The sequence below is a fragment of the Coffea arabica genome, chromosome 2c (assembly GCF_036785885.1).
Source record: "Coffea arabica cultivar ET-39 chromosome 2c, Coffea Arabica ET-39 HiFi, whole genome shotgun sequence".
Lineage (NCBI taxonomy): Eukaryota > Viridiplantae > Streptophyta > Magnoliopsida > Gentianales > Rubiaceae > Coffea > Coffea arabica.
In genome coordinates this window covers 76,854,633-76,870,027 of record NC_092312.1, presented here as the reverse complement: position 1 = coordinate 76,870,027, position 15,395 = coordinate 76,854,633, and the positions used below count along the sequence as shown (strand labels likewise).

The 15,395-nt window shown below is 34.2% G+C and overlaps 1 protein-coding gene across 1 annotated transcript; it reads right to left on the bottom strand.

Annotated features, from left to right (window-relative positions):
- Positions 1–3,237: 3,237 nt before the first annotated feature.
- LOC113728215 (3-ketoacyl-CoA synthase 1) lies at positions 3,238–5,858 on the bottom strand. Its single transcript, XM_027252769.2, has one exon. The coding sequence runs from the start codon at positions 5,144–5,146 to the stop codon at positions 3,428–3,430; it is 1,719 nt and encodes a 572-aa protein (XP_027108570.1). The 5' UTR covers positions 5,147–5,858; the 3' UTR covers positions 3,238–3,427.
- Positions 5,859–15,395: the final 9,537 nt, after the last annotated feature.

The window sequence follows — 15,395 nt, the reverse complement described above, 5'->3', positions numbered from 1 at the left end:
ATATTTAGGTCCAACTAACAATTAAAAAGTGATATTTAGAAAGAGAAGATAGCATGATTTCACCGTTGTCTCTCATCTATCACATTATTTAATGAATCTAATACTAATCCACACATTAAAAAAAATTACTCAAATTTGCTATTTATCATCGGGGATCAAATTACATATAGCATAAAAAATGGTATATCATCTATATTTCACTTAATGAAATATTCAAGTTACTCTTTTTAGTTACTGATGCATCGTCAAACATGATCAACAATAAATAGTCGGAAAAATATGCAACCTAAACATTACAGAGAGTGAATATTAACATCATTAATATATTTGTCAACAACTAACTTTAATATGTTGACAAATATATTTATGATGTTAAAATTCACTCTCTGTGATGTTTAGGTTGCATATTTTTTTTATTATTTATTGTTGATCATATTTGACGATGGGTTTCTAATTGAAAATAGTAATTTGGATCTTATACTAAGTGAAAAATGTAGGATGATGTACTATTTTTTGATATTATATGTGATTTAACCCTTGGTGATAGGCAATAAATTTTAATATTTTTCTTTAATGTGTAGATTGGTATTAATTTAACTAAATAATGTAGTAGATGAGGAGCAGTGGTGAAATCATGTTATCTTCCTTCTCTTAATATGACTTCTTAATTACTGATCGAGTCTAAATGTTATAAGTAAGATAATTAACTTTAAGAGATATAAGTGTAAATTTTGAAACTTGAAGGGAGACCGGTGAAATATTTAGAAACCTTGGGGGAGATTTCTAAAATTATCCCTAACTAATAGTATTAAGACAGTCTAACGTGGAAAGTTGAATTTTAGTCACAAGAATTAGCTACTGTAGCCTTTGTCCTGTTTTGCCCTCTGCTCTACCGCAGCTCAATAATGAATTGAGTGGAGGAGGACCAAACAAATATACAACCAGCTTCCTGCTTTCATATTTCATGTCTGTCTCAGTCGTCACACACACAGTTGGCCTACCCAACCAGAACCGGCCTTCTTCATCCAAATAAAAAAAAAAATTTTTTGTTTTTGAGGTAAGAAAGACTGGAATTAACTAAAAATAAAAGTTTACAACCTTCGAGTGCCTTCTTCATCATTTGCGCTCGCAGCTACAAGACACAACCATAACCACACAGCCGGACGCTGCTAGCTACCGGAGCACCCCGCCAGAAATACGTTTCGTAATGGGCAGAAACTCGCGTAGACCCGAATGGTATACTGCATGCCACATCACCGACATTAATTAAAATATTCAGAAATTATTCAACGCTAACTGTCAATAACTCTAAGCGTCTCTCTCAATTCTTTCCTCTCTTTTGAGGATTCCTCTGTTGGTCACAGCAATATTGATTTTAATTCTTCAATTTTAATGGAAAGTGGCAATTGCTAGCGCCTGGTGAATGCTTGAAAGTTGAAATTCAACATTGAGATCTGAGAGAAAAGATGGAGTTTACACCGCAACCAGGACTATAATCAACGAAAATTTGCTTGACTCCTCCAATAGTACTCGACTTAGCTTTTAACATACATAGACCTTCTCATGGTCTTGTGATCATGGAGCAGCATCGTGGTTGATACAGAGATTGGGTATCTAATACTGAGCAAATTATACTATAAGAGAGGAGAAAGCTAAAACGGCTTATATGGAGGCTGAGGGATGACTCGTTAGATCAAACAAATGCATTAATGCATTCTTCGAAGTTTTTAAAAATAAGATGTGCTATTAGGTGACGTTTTCTAAACAAGGAAGCACTGCCTGCGCTCTCTGGATCTGTTGATGAAATTCTTTGCTATGGCTTTATTTATCTCTCGGGAACTTCTCCATCTACTGTGAGAGACTAGTTGGTTCCAAAGCATTGTTGATCGCGAGGTTGTTTTTGTGCGTGTATAAACTATTGTGATTGTGATGTATGTGGACGGGAAGTTACTAATGAATGGACTCTTAGAGCGAATCAGAAATTTCCCACGTTTTCTTTTTCTGGACCTGTTCGTTCTTTGTCTGTCAAAAAAAAAAAAAAAAAGACAAGACACGCGGACGAGTTTGGCTACATTTGTGTGGTGGGATTTGAGCAAAATGATCAATTCAATCGTGTGCTGCATCTTTCTTTTCTCATCTACACCGCACACATTCCAAGTAGTATTGACATGTGTCTGTCAAGTTTCCTTTTTTTGGATTATTCGTACGTGAAATGCTATGCTATATTGCTATGAGGTTAGAGTTAGACTTGCGGGGAGAGGATGTCGTGGTTGGAGAGCGAGGGAGGGCCGGAACCGCAATTGTTTTGTGGTTGACCATTGGGTGTTAAAACTTTATATTTGAGTACTCCTATTCCATTCTCATACTAGTAATTAGTAAAAGGAAGGACACTGTGTGTCAACGATGCTTGCTAGAATGTGTAACGACTAACAAGGCGTTAGTTGCACTTTAGGTGGTATCGTACGTATAACAGGAGACTCAACCAACTCCCAACAGAGGAGTTCCCTGTCGTCGAGCCTTTAAGGCTTGGTCTCATTAATTGTTCTCTTTAAAGGCTTGGTGGATCCTTGTCTCTCGTTAATTGTTCTCTTTAAATTTAGACAATACATTCGTTTGATTTGATGATGATTCAGTTTCCGTTAATCTTTTCAATAGGCTCGATTGAATTCTCCTAGAATAAGATAGAATAAGAGTACGATAGATAAATATTGAGTATAAAAAAAAAAAATTACGTGTAACAGAAGACTCTCCCACTACTTGGAGTAATACTTCGAATTAATTTCAAATTCAAACCAATAATACGTACTAGGTAACACCAATGGTTTACCCCCTTTCATAACTCACAGTTTTTTGTATGAGTGTTTCGATAAATGGACTCTGCGAAGACACTTCAAAAGCCGGCAACTTTTGAAGTGCTCCGCAGCACTTAACTACTAAACCCCCCAAACCCCCCCAAGCGATGTGGGAACTGAACCCCACAGGGTGCCCCGCTGCTAAGAGATAAAGACCCCCCAGACTCCCCGAGACAGGTTTTTCCCTTTCATAACTCACAGTTTTTTGTATGAGTGTTTCGATAAATGGACTCTGCGAAGACACTTCAAAAGCCTGGAAACTGCTGGAAACTGATGAGAAAGACAGAATTGACTGGAACTAAATGAGAATCTCTACCGATACTAATGATCATCTGCTAGTACTAGTAATTGCATAGCTAGGCAACTGCTGACCTCAAGTGGCAGATATTGGAATTAAACGCATTTTACTATTAATCTACTAGGCTTATTATATAGGAGGCACAGAATACATGGGAACGAATGAACAACATGGCCGGCCGCCGGCCTAGTGAGGTTCGTTCAGTTTCTGCATATTTTTGTCTGTTCTTAACTTCAAATTTAATTGCAGTAACTAGGAAAAAAAGAGGCCCGGTGGTCTATGCAAGTGCGGTGGCAACCTTCACCGGGTATCGATGGATGCAGTCGGCCCAGGGGTTAGCCTTGCAGTCATCATCATCCCCAGCAGCAGTAACAGAGGAAATTGGCCTGAGGGCTCTCCAGACGGCGCTGTTACACTTAAAGCCCGATCCAAAAGCAATTTGCCACACCCTATGGCCCTTGGACACCCGGCCTTTGGCTTCGGTGTAGGCCAGCTCGTACCACAGGGAGCTGCTGGAGGTGTTGCCGAAGCGGTGGAGGGTCATCCTGGAGGGCTCCATGTGCCAGTCGGAGAGGTTCAAGTTCTTCTGCAGCTCATCCAGCACTGCTCTGCCCCCCGCGTGGATGCAGAAATGCTCGAAGGCCAGCTTGAAGTCCGGGATGTATGGCTTCACTCTCCTGGCCCTCAACACCGTCCTCTTTACCAGGGTCAGGAAGAACATCAACTGCTCCGACAGGGGCAACACCAGAGGCCCCAGTGTGGTTATGTTGGTCTTCAGAGCGTCCCCAGCCACGACCATGAGCTCCCGAGCTAGGGACACCCCCACCGTCCCTTTCTCGTCTTCTCTCTGGTAGACGCAGTTGTAGCTGTTGTCGTCCGCCCCCTTGTGGGTCCGAACCGTGTGCACAAGCTGGTACTTGGAGCGGGACCTGTCCATGGACCTGTTGGAGAGGAGCACGGCAGCGCCCCCCATGCGGAAGATGCAGTTGCACAGAAGCATGGAGCGGTCGTTGCCGAAGTACCAGTTGAGGGTGATGTTCTCGGTGCTGACCACCAGGGCGTAGGTGTTTGGGTTGCCTTTGAGGAGGAGGTGCTTGGCCAGGTCGATGGAGATGAGGCCTGCGCTGCACCCCATTCCCCCTAGGTTGTAGCTCTTGATGTTCGCTCTCAGCCTGTAGTGGTTGACGATCATGGAGGAGAGAGAGGGAGTGGGGTTGAACAAGCTGCAGTTGACGATGAGGACGCCGATGTCCTGAGGTCTGACTCCTGTTTTGGCGAAGAGGGAATCCAGGGCCCCGAACATGACCGCCTCCGCCTCTGCCCGGGCTTCTTCCATGCACAGGTTGGGGGGACTGGAGGTGATGCCCCTGGGGAGATAGGTATCGTCGCCCAGGCCCGAACGGACTGATACTCTCCTCTGGAACTGAAGGCTGTCGTCGCCGAAGGCTCCGTTATCCTCGGTCATCTTCAAGAATGAATCCACCGACATCTTGCGTTGGTCTTCGGGCTTGTAGCAAGCGAAGTCGACCAAATAAATGGGGCGAGGGCGGGTGGCCAAGTATAAGCCTAACAACAACATCAGCACCACCGAGCAAGTCAGACCGGCGACCCTGCTGTCATTCACGTCGACCGCCTCCGCTACCACCACCTGATGAAGATCAGAAATGCTGGTGGTGGTCCGCAATAAGACTACTCGCAGAAGATGAGACGACAGGCGGTCGAACCTGATCAAATCGGCTGTTTGGATGAGAGTGGCAAGAAAGAGGGGCAAAATGAGGAGGAACATGAGAACATTGGCCGGGGGGTTACATGAATATACATATCCTAATCCCAATTTCACGTATTTGAGCTTCACGGAAGTCAAGAAGTCGGGTAACTTGCGCCGGATTTTGATAACCACGGAAGACGAGTCCTTGAACGCCACCTCCGCCGTCAATCTCTCCTTGTCCATTTCTATGCTGCTATTCATGCTATCGCTGCTGCTGTTCGTAGCCATAACGTCTCTATCTGTCTCCGTGGATTCTTTCTTCGTCAAAAGAGTAAAAACTAACAAGGATGGGGAAGCCGGGCAAGATAAAATTTGTATGGTTCTAATTAGTAGGAAAGGGGAAAAAGAAAGAGAAAGAGAGTATCAGCACTGATTATCACGTAGTACTTGAAATTGTGGAGGAAGAGAAAGATGTTAGAAGAGTAACAGCAGCGGCTTTTAGGTGTTAGTTGGGTGATATAAAGATAATTGCTGACGACCCAGATGAATGCATACAAGTAGTATCGTATAGAGAAGGTGATGCAGACTTGAGACTACCATCACAAAACAAAGGGGTATGGTATGGTGACACTGAAAGGGAAAGGGCTAGAAAGAAAGAAAGAAAAAGAAGAGTAGAGAAGAATGAAGATGCGAAACTGCGCAAGAATTAACCAGCGCGAAAGAAATCACGACCTCATCTTGTCTGCTACCTATTATAGTTATAGTAGTGCTGGTATTGGTATTGTTATCAGTTAATTATCACACTAATACTACTGCTACTGGTAGAAGACAGCGGAGAGAAGAGACGCCAGGGACGGATAGGAGGAGTGGGAGACTGCAATGGGCAGGGGAGAGTCGAGTCGTGTAGTTGAACAGAGTTGAGAAAGGGCGGACAAATGGATCACCAATTTATTGGTAGCAAGCATGCAAGTTTTTCACCGGGAGTGCCACAGCCAGAGACAGCTCAACTACCAAATAACCTACAACCATGTAGTAGTTTTTCTTTTTTCTTTTTGTTTTTTCACTAGCAGGGTGAACAATAACTCTTTGTTACGATCATACGTGACGCAACAAAATTGAAAGAATTGTGATTTTTCGTAAATTTTTTTTTATATATATTTTTATTTTATATACATCAAATCAATACAATATAATTTTTTTACAAAAAAAATCTAAAAATAACAATACATGTGGTACGCGCTTGGAATTAAAAATAACAACACCGACAATATTAACGTGTAAATTGAAATTTTCTATCAAATTTCTATTATGACTTTGAAATTTTCGTTTGCTTTGAAGCCTTGAATTATGGTTTATTTTTTTCTTTTGCTTTTTCATTTTCGTAAGCTCTACCCTTTGTCCATGTAGCCAAGAGCGTGCTCAAGTGAGGAACTCGCCTGAGCACTGCAAAAGTACTTGGGATCCTCGGTGACATATTTTTTTATACCAATTCAATGCCACCTATAGTATTGCGTCAATCCAAACCAAGTTAAATTATTAAAAAATTAAAGTATAAATAATAACGGGACACTTGGCGCAATACTATAGATGGCATTGGATTGGCATAGAAAAACATGTCACCGAAGATTCCAAGTGCTGCAAAAGGATATCCAGAGTCAAATAAAAGTTTTTAAAATATATCCTTGACGTATTTTTAAATTACTTTTTTTTTTTAATCTCTCAAACATCACATTATTTAGAGTGTATTTTTTCATTAAAACTTCTAAAAACTCCAATCTAAATAGGCTCTTAGACCTCCGAAGGACCATTTTACTGCTTTCCTGCCATTAATTTGGACATGACCAACTAATAATGGTACGTATTTGAGTAAAGAACATTTTGGGCATCAACCCACTTTGAAGGCCGACAGAAATGCCCTGAGCACTTCTCCAGCATCATCCCAGGCTGAGAACAACCCCCCCCCCCCCCCCCCCCCCCCGCCCAAAAAAAAAAACCTTAAACGGTTTTCACAAAAAAAATTATAAAATCAATATAGTTGTCTGCAACGTTTTGGCCAAAACAAATATGCTTTCTAAAGCAATCGATTTCAACCAAATAGGTCCTTAACGTTTCGGCCATAATAAGTGTAACCACTAAAGTGTTCAATTTTGATCAAAGTGGTCCCAATGTAGAATACCAATTTAATAAAATTCATTAGAAAGTATATACAAAAAGTCATTAAAAAAATCATGAAAGGTATACAAAAAGGTAGAAAATTGCAAAGAGTCACAAAAATATGTAAAATAGGTGTCCTATTCTACGTTTTAGTTTCTGTACACGGACTTTTAGAGCATTAAATTTACATCTTATAAATTAAAAATAATTATATAACTCAACTAACGAAGGTTTGGTGGCTGGGTATACAGGTTCAATTGGAGTTTGCTAAGATGATAGCAAGGAAAAGCAGTAAGATGCTGGTGGTGGTGGTGGTGGTGGCGGTGGCGGCGGCGCCTGCGGCTGCGGGAAGAGTGAGAAGCCTGGTGGGGTTTAGCGTCATTAACAGTGAGCAAGTTGCCATGTGATCGAGGATTGGAGATTTCCTCTAGCAATGGTACTGTTTATGATTTTGACGCCATTTGGGGCTGCGAGGCTTTTGATAAAAAATACTTTTAAGTGTTTGGTAAGAATTATTTCATAAAATTAGAAATAAAATTTTTGGTGTTAAGAATACTTTTAGCAAAAATTCAAATTTGATGCTTTTAGAGTAACTTTTATGATTTAAAAAATAAAACATCAAATTTAATCATTTTATCCTATATTATTAACCAAATAAAGAGATAAACATTTTTTAAAATTTTTAAATTACGCATTATCCAATACAATAAATACTTATTGACATATGTCTACAAACAATATATTTAGAAACACTTAAATAGTTAATAAGTACTTTTATTAAAACCTGTATTAAGAAAGTACTTTTCAATAAATTATTACAGCCCTAAATGGACCCTTAATAGAGGAGGTCAAGGGTTCCTTTCATTCCTTTCATCCTTCGGCAACCATGCACGAACCTACACTCGCTGTTCTGTTTCTATCTTCCCTTTACTTACGCATTTTGGATTGTTATTTTTTGATATTTTTATAGAAAAATATACTGTAATGATTTGATATAAATAAGGTTTAAAAAAAGATTAAAAATGTGTTCAGGTAAAACCTTTACAAAAAGATTTTTAAGTGAAAATCCAGCTATTCTTCTGACCGTTAAACTGCAAATTGATCATACTACAACTATTATTACTGTATGCACAACCATCTGCTCACAAGAAACTCATCTTCATACCCAAGGGACCCGCCGAAACCAGGATTCTACTCTTTGTAGAATACATGGATTCAATGGCGATTGGTGAAGGATCAATTTTGGATTCATTTTAGTGGGTGATCATCTATAGCTTGTATATGGGATAAGAGGCCAATCCAATGTTAAACTAACTATGTATATATAAATGTACTATACAATGAAAATTTAAATAAATTTACCTCTAACCGTTGTTATCAAGACAAGTTAGTCTCTCTTTGTCTCTTTGACTCCTTATTGTCTATTTATAAAAAATATATATGTAGAAGAATAATTTAGAGTAAGGAGTTTCTAATCTATGCCTAATCAAAAAGTGTATTGTTGATAGAATACGCTATTTATAGGTTATGTTAGGGACCTTTACTGGCAATTATCAAATCCCTAGGATTTCCTTCCATCAAGTAAACCTTACCATAATCCATAACCTTTTCTGGCTAATTGATTGATTTGATTGGTTAACTGATTGAATAAGATATCAATTAGTAGAAAATACATATCAATCATTAACAAATGAGAAATACTAATTAATTATTAAAAAAATATCAATCAATTAATCAGGATATTAATCACTTTAAAGTCAAATCATATATGGGTCACAATTGCCTCTAAAAGAGACAAGTCTTACATTCTCTCACTTGATCCACATGGAATAGTCAGATAACTTGTGAGTGACTGGTTGCTTAAAAATGGCCATAAGTCATGCTTGTCACTCACCAAATTTAACAATTATGTAATAGTTGTCCAATTAGAAAATAATAATACACGAATCATGGCAATTATGTTTTCATCAGCAAACACTTCCTTCCATGTATTACAATGTATTGTACTTTCTAATCAAGTGCTTTAAAAGAGCTTTATGAATAATTTCATATAAATTATTCGGGGTCTAACTTTATAGATCACACGATCCTTACTTTATACATAAACAACAATGTACACAAAATCATGTAAACATAAGTATCTCGATTGTCTAGACAATAATAATAGCTTAAGAATAATAGCAAAATACTAAATGAACTAGTGAGTTCCATATGAGTTATTTGATAATTATCAATTTAGTCCGCAATCTTTAGTTGTTTGATCAACAATAATGACTCCTTACTATACATTCAATAGCTACTTTTTTTTGTTTTCTAAATAACTGTTGAATACCTTATGTTGACTTGCTTGTCTTGACTCCTACTTTTGCATGTATACATAATGAAAGGGTATAGTCAAATCGAATATGTATATTGGTCAAAATACAATATCGACAAATTGTAGGCCGAACAATAGATGCCTGTAGTATGATTTCATAGTATTCTTGGTGAATTTATATTCATTCCAATGCATGATGTGAACATTATGTTCATTATTATTATTTAAAAGCAATATGTTCTTTATTATTAAAGAACTCTTGCATGAAGGTCTTAAGATAGATTAACTATTTTTTACATTCTATTTTGTGAGTACTACTGACAGAAGGGTTTAACAAATATCATGATTAAGAAAAACTCTCATAGTATTACTCCCACTAATATTAATGTATATTAATTTATTAGAAAAATTCTTCTAAGATCAAATGAAGAATAAATTATTATACTATTGAGTAGCAATAATTTGATTTAATTTGCATTCTCTACAAATGTATTATGATGACACATGTGTATACCTAATTATCAAGAGTCACATTAAGGACGTTTACTTTCATATTTATCTAATGTAACTCTAATAGTGAGTTATTAGTGCCATAATTATCCCAAATAAAATTTCTCAAAATTTGGTAATGATATTGTGATAATTTGTGACTTTATCCTTGAATATGGAGATTTCTCCATTTGCGCCTTATGAAAATATTACACAATTCATCCTTAAACTCTCGTAGGTATACAACATAGTAAGTAGAGAATTTCAATTTTTTATAGAGAACATTTTGCCTTTCACCGTCTCAAATATAACTCAACTAATGGGTTCAATGTGAATTTATTTTCACATGTTTATTTGACAAGAACTTTTTTTAATTCATTGCTTATCTAAAATAATTAAATAATAATTTTGAAAAAAGCTATCCATTTTTCATATGCAAATGAGTCAAATATGAATCCTTACTTTTTCAAAACTCCATTCTAGAGTCAAAACACTCTCACTTACTTCATGTTCTTAAGAAATTTAAATCTCTAGTTCTAATGATTCTTGAAGTGTAAAAGAATCTAAATTTCTTGGAGTAAGATAGTTTTGTGTCCTTTGTACAGCTTCTTTATGTGTAGGTTGATTACCCTCACAAAATTGAACATCATATCTTAAATTTGATTTCCATCCATACCATAATCAAATTGGTGTTTAAACAACATTGGAGGAAATTGTTTAAGTATATATTTCAATTTCAAGGCTTTACTTACAAGGTATAAAGATTGCCAATATGTTATATCCACAAGTATCTCATTATTTTCTTAAAGTACACCATTTGGACGTAACCAATCAAGCATTGCTTTTGCTCATTAGTATTGTTTCCTAATTAATGAGCACAAATAGGATAGCCCCTTTTTTTATGTGCCTTTATTTTATTTTGTATCTTTCAAATTTCAAATTTTCTTTCTCGTTTGAATACTTGCAAAGATATCGAATATTGATCCTTTATCAAATAAGAAAGAAAATTTTATATTTGATGAATAGTTACCTAATAATGAAATAAATATCTCTCACCAATAAAAAAGGATAGAAAATATTTCACAAAATTTTAGTACTATAATGAAACTCTTATGGCATCCATAATGGTTCAGTAATCTGCTTTACTTATACAGTTTAGTTAAAAAATTATAGTTAATAAATCTAAAATCTTTAATGATTTATGATTTATCAACTCTTCTTTTTTCTTATAGAAATATATCTCAATCTCCTATCCCAAAATTTAAGGAGTTTTCCCTAGTGATAAATATACTTGTTGCCAATATAATTATTGTGATCAAGTGTTCTATATTGCTCAAATTCAAAGGATGGTACTGAAAACTTTAGAATTAATAACTTTACTATTTTCAAAATCTACTACTGGATAATGAGGTTCATAATCATATCCAATAGTAATTAATTTGAAAATAAAAATTCTAAAGTAATAAGAAAATAGTATTTTAAAAAATAAATTTTGTTGAAATGAACAATAATACATCACTTATCTTTAACTTTTGTTCACTTTTTATATAATCAGAAACTTATTATATTGGCAACGTAAATTGACAGACTTTAGCTAATTCATCAAATATATCACAATTTATAACACTCATCAATTGATATTTTCTTTTGAGTGACTTTCTTTCAAGGTAAAGTATCAAATATCATTTTCTTACAAAAAACATTGATCTTTGTTGTTGTTTGATTTAATGAGAATAAAATTACCTTTCTTTGCATTTCTTTTTTCATGAAAGTTAAGTTTCTCTTATTTCTTAACCTTTTTATCCTTTGCTAATACAGATGATTAAAACAAGTAATTAACCATATATATCTTTATGTGTATTATAAAGGTTTGAATGGCTAAAAAATTCTTTGTGAAATAATCAATAATGAAATGCTCTAGAAATAACTCAATCTCAATTTAATGAGAGTTTAGTTCATGATATAGCAAAATTCTCATTTTTTCAAAATACACTTCAATATTTAATTGTCACAAAAGAAAGTTTTCAAATGGTGCTAGTTAAAACTTGCACCGATTTCTTTATGACTTTCATCCAAGATTTAACTATAGATAATTAGGGTTTGGATCCTATTTTACATGAATGCGAGACAAAATGAGCAAACTATTAAATTCCTCCTAATTCTCGCACTCAACCTCTATATTATCAAATATATCCATATTATGAGAATGATTTGTTTATTCTCATAAAAGTGCTAATTTAAAACTTGCACCCTAAACAAAGGAGAATGATTTAAAAGTCAAGCTAATTAGAACCATAAAATCATTGGAATGAAACACTAAATTAACAATCGAGAACTATATCATAAAAATGTTATGAAGTTTGTACCTTGATTTTGAATCAGTTTTATGTCAATTCAAACAGTAAATTCAAACACTTCTATGGGCAAAAGTTGCAAAATGCATAGAATTTACTTTTCTTAATCATAAGACTAGTAATCTAAACCAATCAATTGAAAAAATAATTCATACCTGTGGGCATAAAAAATCTCTTTATTTACTATCTAATTTACCATCTTATGTCAATTAATCTTACCAAAATAATTACGTCCCAATGGGGTCGGATAACTATCTTAGTGAATTAATTGCAACTTGATATAAATGCCTATTTTTCAAATTTCTTTAATCACTCAATAATATGTGAAAAAAATATAAATTTCTCTAAACACCAAGATACTTAAGATGCTATGACTACTTCTAAGTATACGGCGTTATAAAAGAAATTGTCAATTAGTTGATATGTTGACTAAAAATTCATAATTTCAATCATCAAACTGTATGTGAAGAAAAATTTTTCACATCAAATATTTGAGATGCTGTGATTACTCATAAATATATAATGTAAAAGTGAAATTCTCAGCATGACATCTTGTTATTTGTTAATAGTCAAAATACTTTATGTTGACTAAATTTCATTAAATTTTTTTCTTTTATAATCACTTAATCTTATGTGATTAAAATTCTTTACACCATATATTTTCAAATGTTGTGGTTATTCCATAATATACGATACAAGAAAACTTCTAATGAATATTCATAGAAAATAAGCAGTCAACTTATTGATTAGAAATTCTTGATTTTAATCACTGAACTATATGTGATCAAAATTATAATACACCAATGTTTGAAATGCTATGGCTACTCTTAAACATACAGTGTGCTAGATTTTATAAGGAAATCAAAATAGTCAAATAATTCATATTTTGACAAAAAAAATTAATTTTCTTTTTGTATACATCTTTAATTACCAATCTTTGTGTGATTAAAATACTTTTTGCATCAAATAATTGAGATGCAAGAAAACTTTTTAAAGAAAATTCTATGAAATTCAAATGTAATCACACTAATGTTGACATCATAATATGAAATAAATGAATATAAGTGTAGTGTACAAAAATACTACATAATTTCAAATAATAAAAAAACATAGAGGCAAAACTAATATTGAAATTATGCCTTTAGATATTTATCTCATAATAAGGCATGAGATATTCAATAAACATGTTGATCCATTCTTATAAAACCAGCCAATCATCTTGCATAGATTAATATAATATTAATCTTTGGATTGTTGAATATAACAACTCTTTATATGTTTCTTGAATTGTTATATTATATTAATAACAACAATCAATACATATAACACTTACAATCACAAATATGTAAGTCCAAAAAATATTCAAATTGCTTGCAATCAGACCAGATTATTGAAGAAAATTTGAATGAACTGCATAGCCAAATAAGATATCATATGAATAATACATATGCATGGAATTTGTCAATAAATCTCAATTATTGAGAAAATGAGACCATAGATCCCATGGCAAATTAAATTCGACTCGTTTAAATTTGATACGAATCTTTGAAACTTTTCTCAGATAGCCAATAAGACATGAAGTTATAGGCTGAACAACATGGCTAGAAGTTGGCTCTAATACCACATGTTAAGCTAACTATGTACATATGAATGTATTACGCAACGAGAATCTAAATGGACTTACTTCTAACCATTGTTGTTAAGTACAAGTTGGTATCTTTTTGTTTTTTTGACTCCTTCTCGTCTGTTCTAAAAAAATAAAAAAATATATAAAAAGGAGTTAGAGTAAGGAGTTTCTAACCTATATCTAACCACGAGGTGTAGTGTTGATGGACTACCACGGGTTATTTATAAGTTAGGTTAGGAACCTTTACTGGCAATTACCAAATCCCTGGGGTTTCTTCCATTAAAGAAATCTTGCCATAATTCATAACCTTTTTTGACTAATTGATTGATTTGATTGGTTAACTGATTGAAAAAGATATCAATTAGCAGAATATACCAATCAATCATTAACAAATGAAAAATACTAATTAATTATTAACAAAATATCAATCAATTAATCAGGATATCAATCACTTTAAAATCAAATCATATGGATCACAATTACCTCTTTTAGAGGCAAGTCTTACATCCAGTACTAGTTTGTAGAAGCCATAAATTGATCTCATTCTTATGTCATTGTAAATATCAAAAAGAAACAAAAATGGTGAAGGGTGTGGTTCGTTAAAAAAGAAAACATGGTAGAGGCCAACTCTAATCCCAATATTGTAGCAGTAACTGTCAAGACTTTACAAAAAAAATTAGGGGGAAATGCAGTTTTAGTCCATAGTGTTTAGCATTTGTACAGTTTTAGGCTATAAGGTTTTGGCAAGAGCAAATTTGATTCCTAATATATCCAATTTAAAGCAGATTTAAGACATATGAAGAATTACTGACAGAGTTTAGTCACATGCAACTATGTGCTGTTAAATTAAATATAAAAATAAAAAAGTAAAATAGCAGCTAAATTTAAAACACGATCAAGGATTGCTAATTCATGTGCTAACTAATTAAGAATAAAAAAAGGGTTAAACTACATAATTGAAACCAATAGGAATGAGTCATCAAATTTTCGTGTAGAGTTTAACAAATTTTCTTATTTTCTGTTTCTTGGTTAATTAGTTACCCATGAGTCATCACATGAATAATTTTTATTATTCAAAAATTGTCACTTTTTTTGCTCTTGTTTTAAAAAATTTAATTCCATAAGTATTTCGTAGAATCCGTCAATTATACCAAGTCTGTTTCAAATTGGAAGTATTGCGGACCAAATTTGTTTTTTTTTGTCGAAACTTTAGGAACTAAAATCCCACAAGGTGAGAAATACTGGGGATTTTTGTTTCAAAACTTTAGGGAACTAAAACTGCATCTCTCTCAAAATCTATATCTATATGTATTCAGGAAGGGATTTTTAGCAGAAACCCTCTCAATGGCTTCTAAATTTCTCATTCTTTTTTCTAGATTTTTGTATCTATTTTAATACATAAAATGTAATGGGTTATAACCCACCTTATCACCCATCAATATTCCCACTATCTCACACCTACTATCCCACTATCTTAAATCATCCTACAACCACTCCTACAAATTCTCTATTCCCACTATCCCACTTTCTCACTCCCACACTCTCTCAGTTTCTTATTTGTTTTTGGTTCTCTATTCATTTTGTAAATGTATTGAT

Coding starts and splice junctions, on each gene's coding strand:
- LOC113728215 (XM_027252769.2), bottom strand. CDS start 5,146: ATGGCTACGAACAGCAGCAGCGATAGCATGAATAGCAGCATAGAAATG.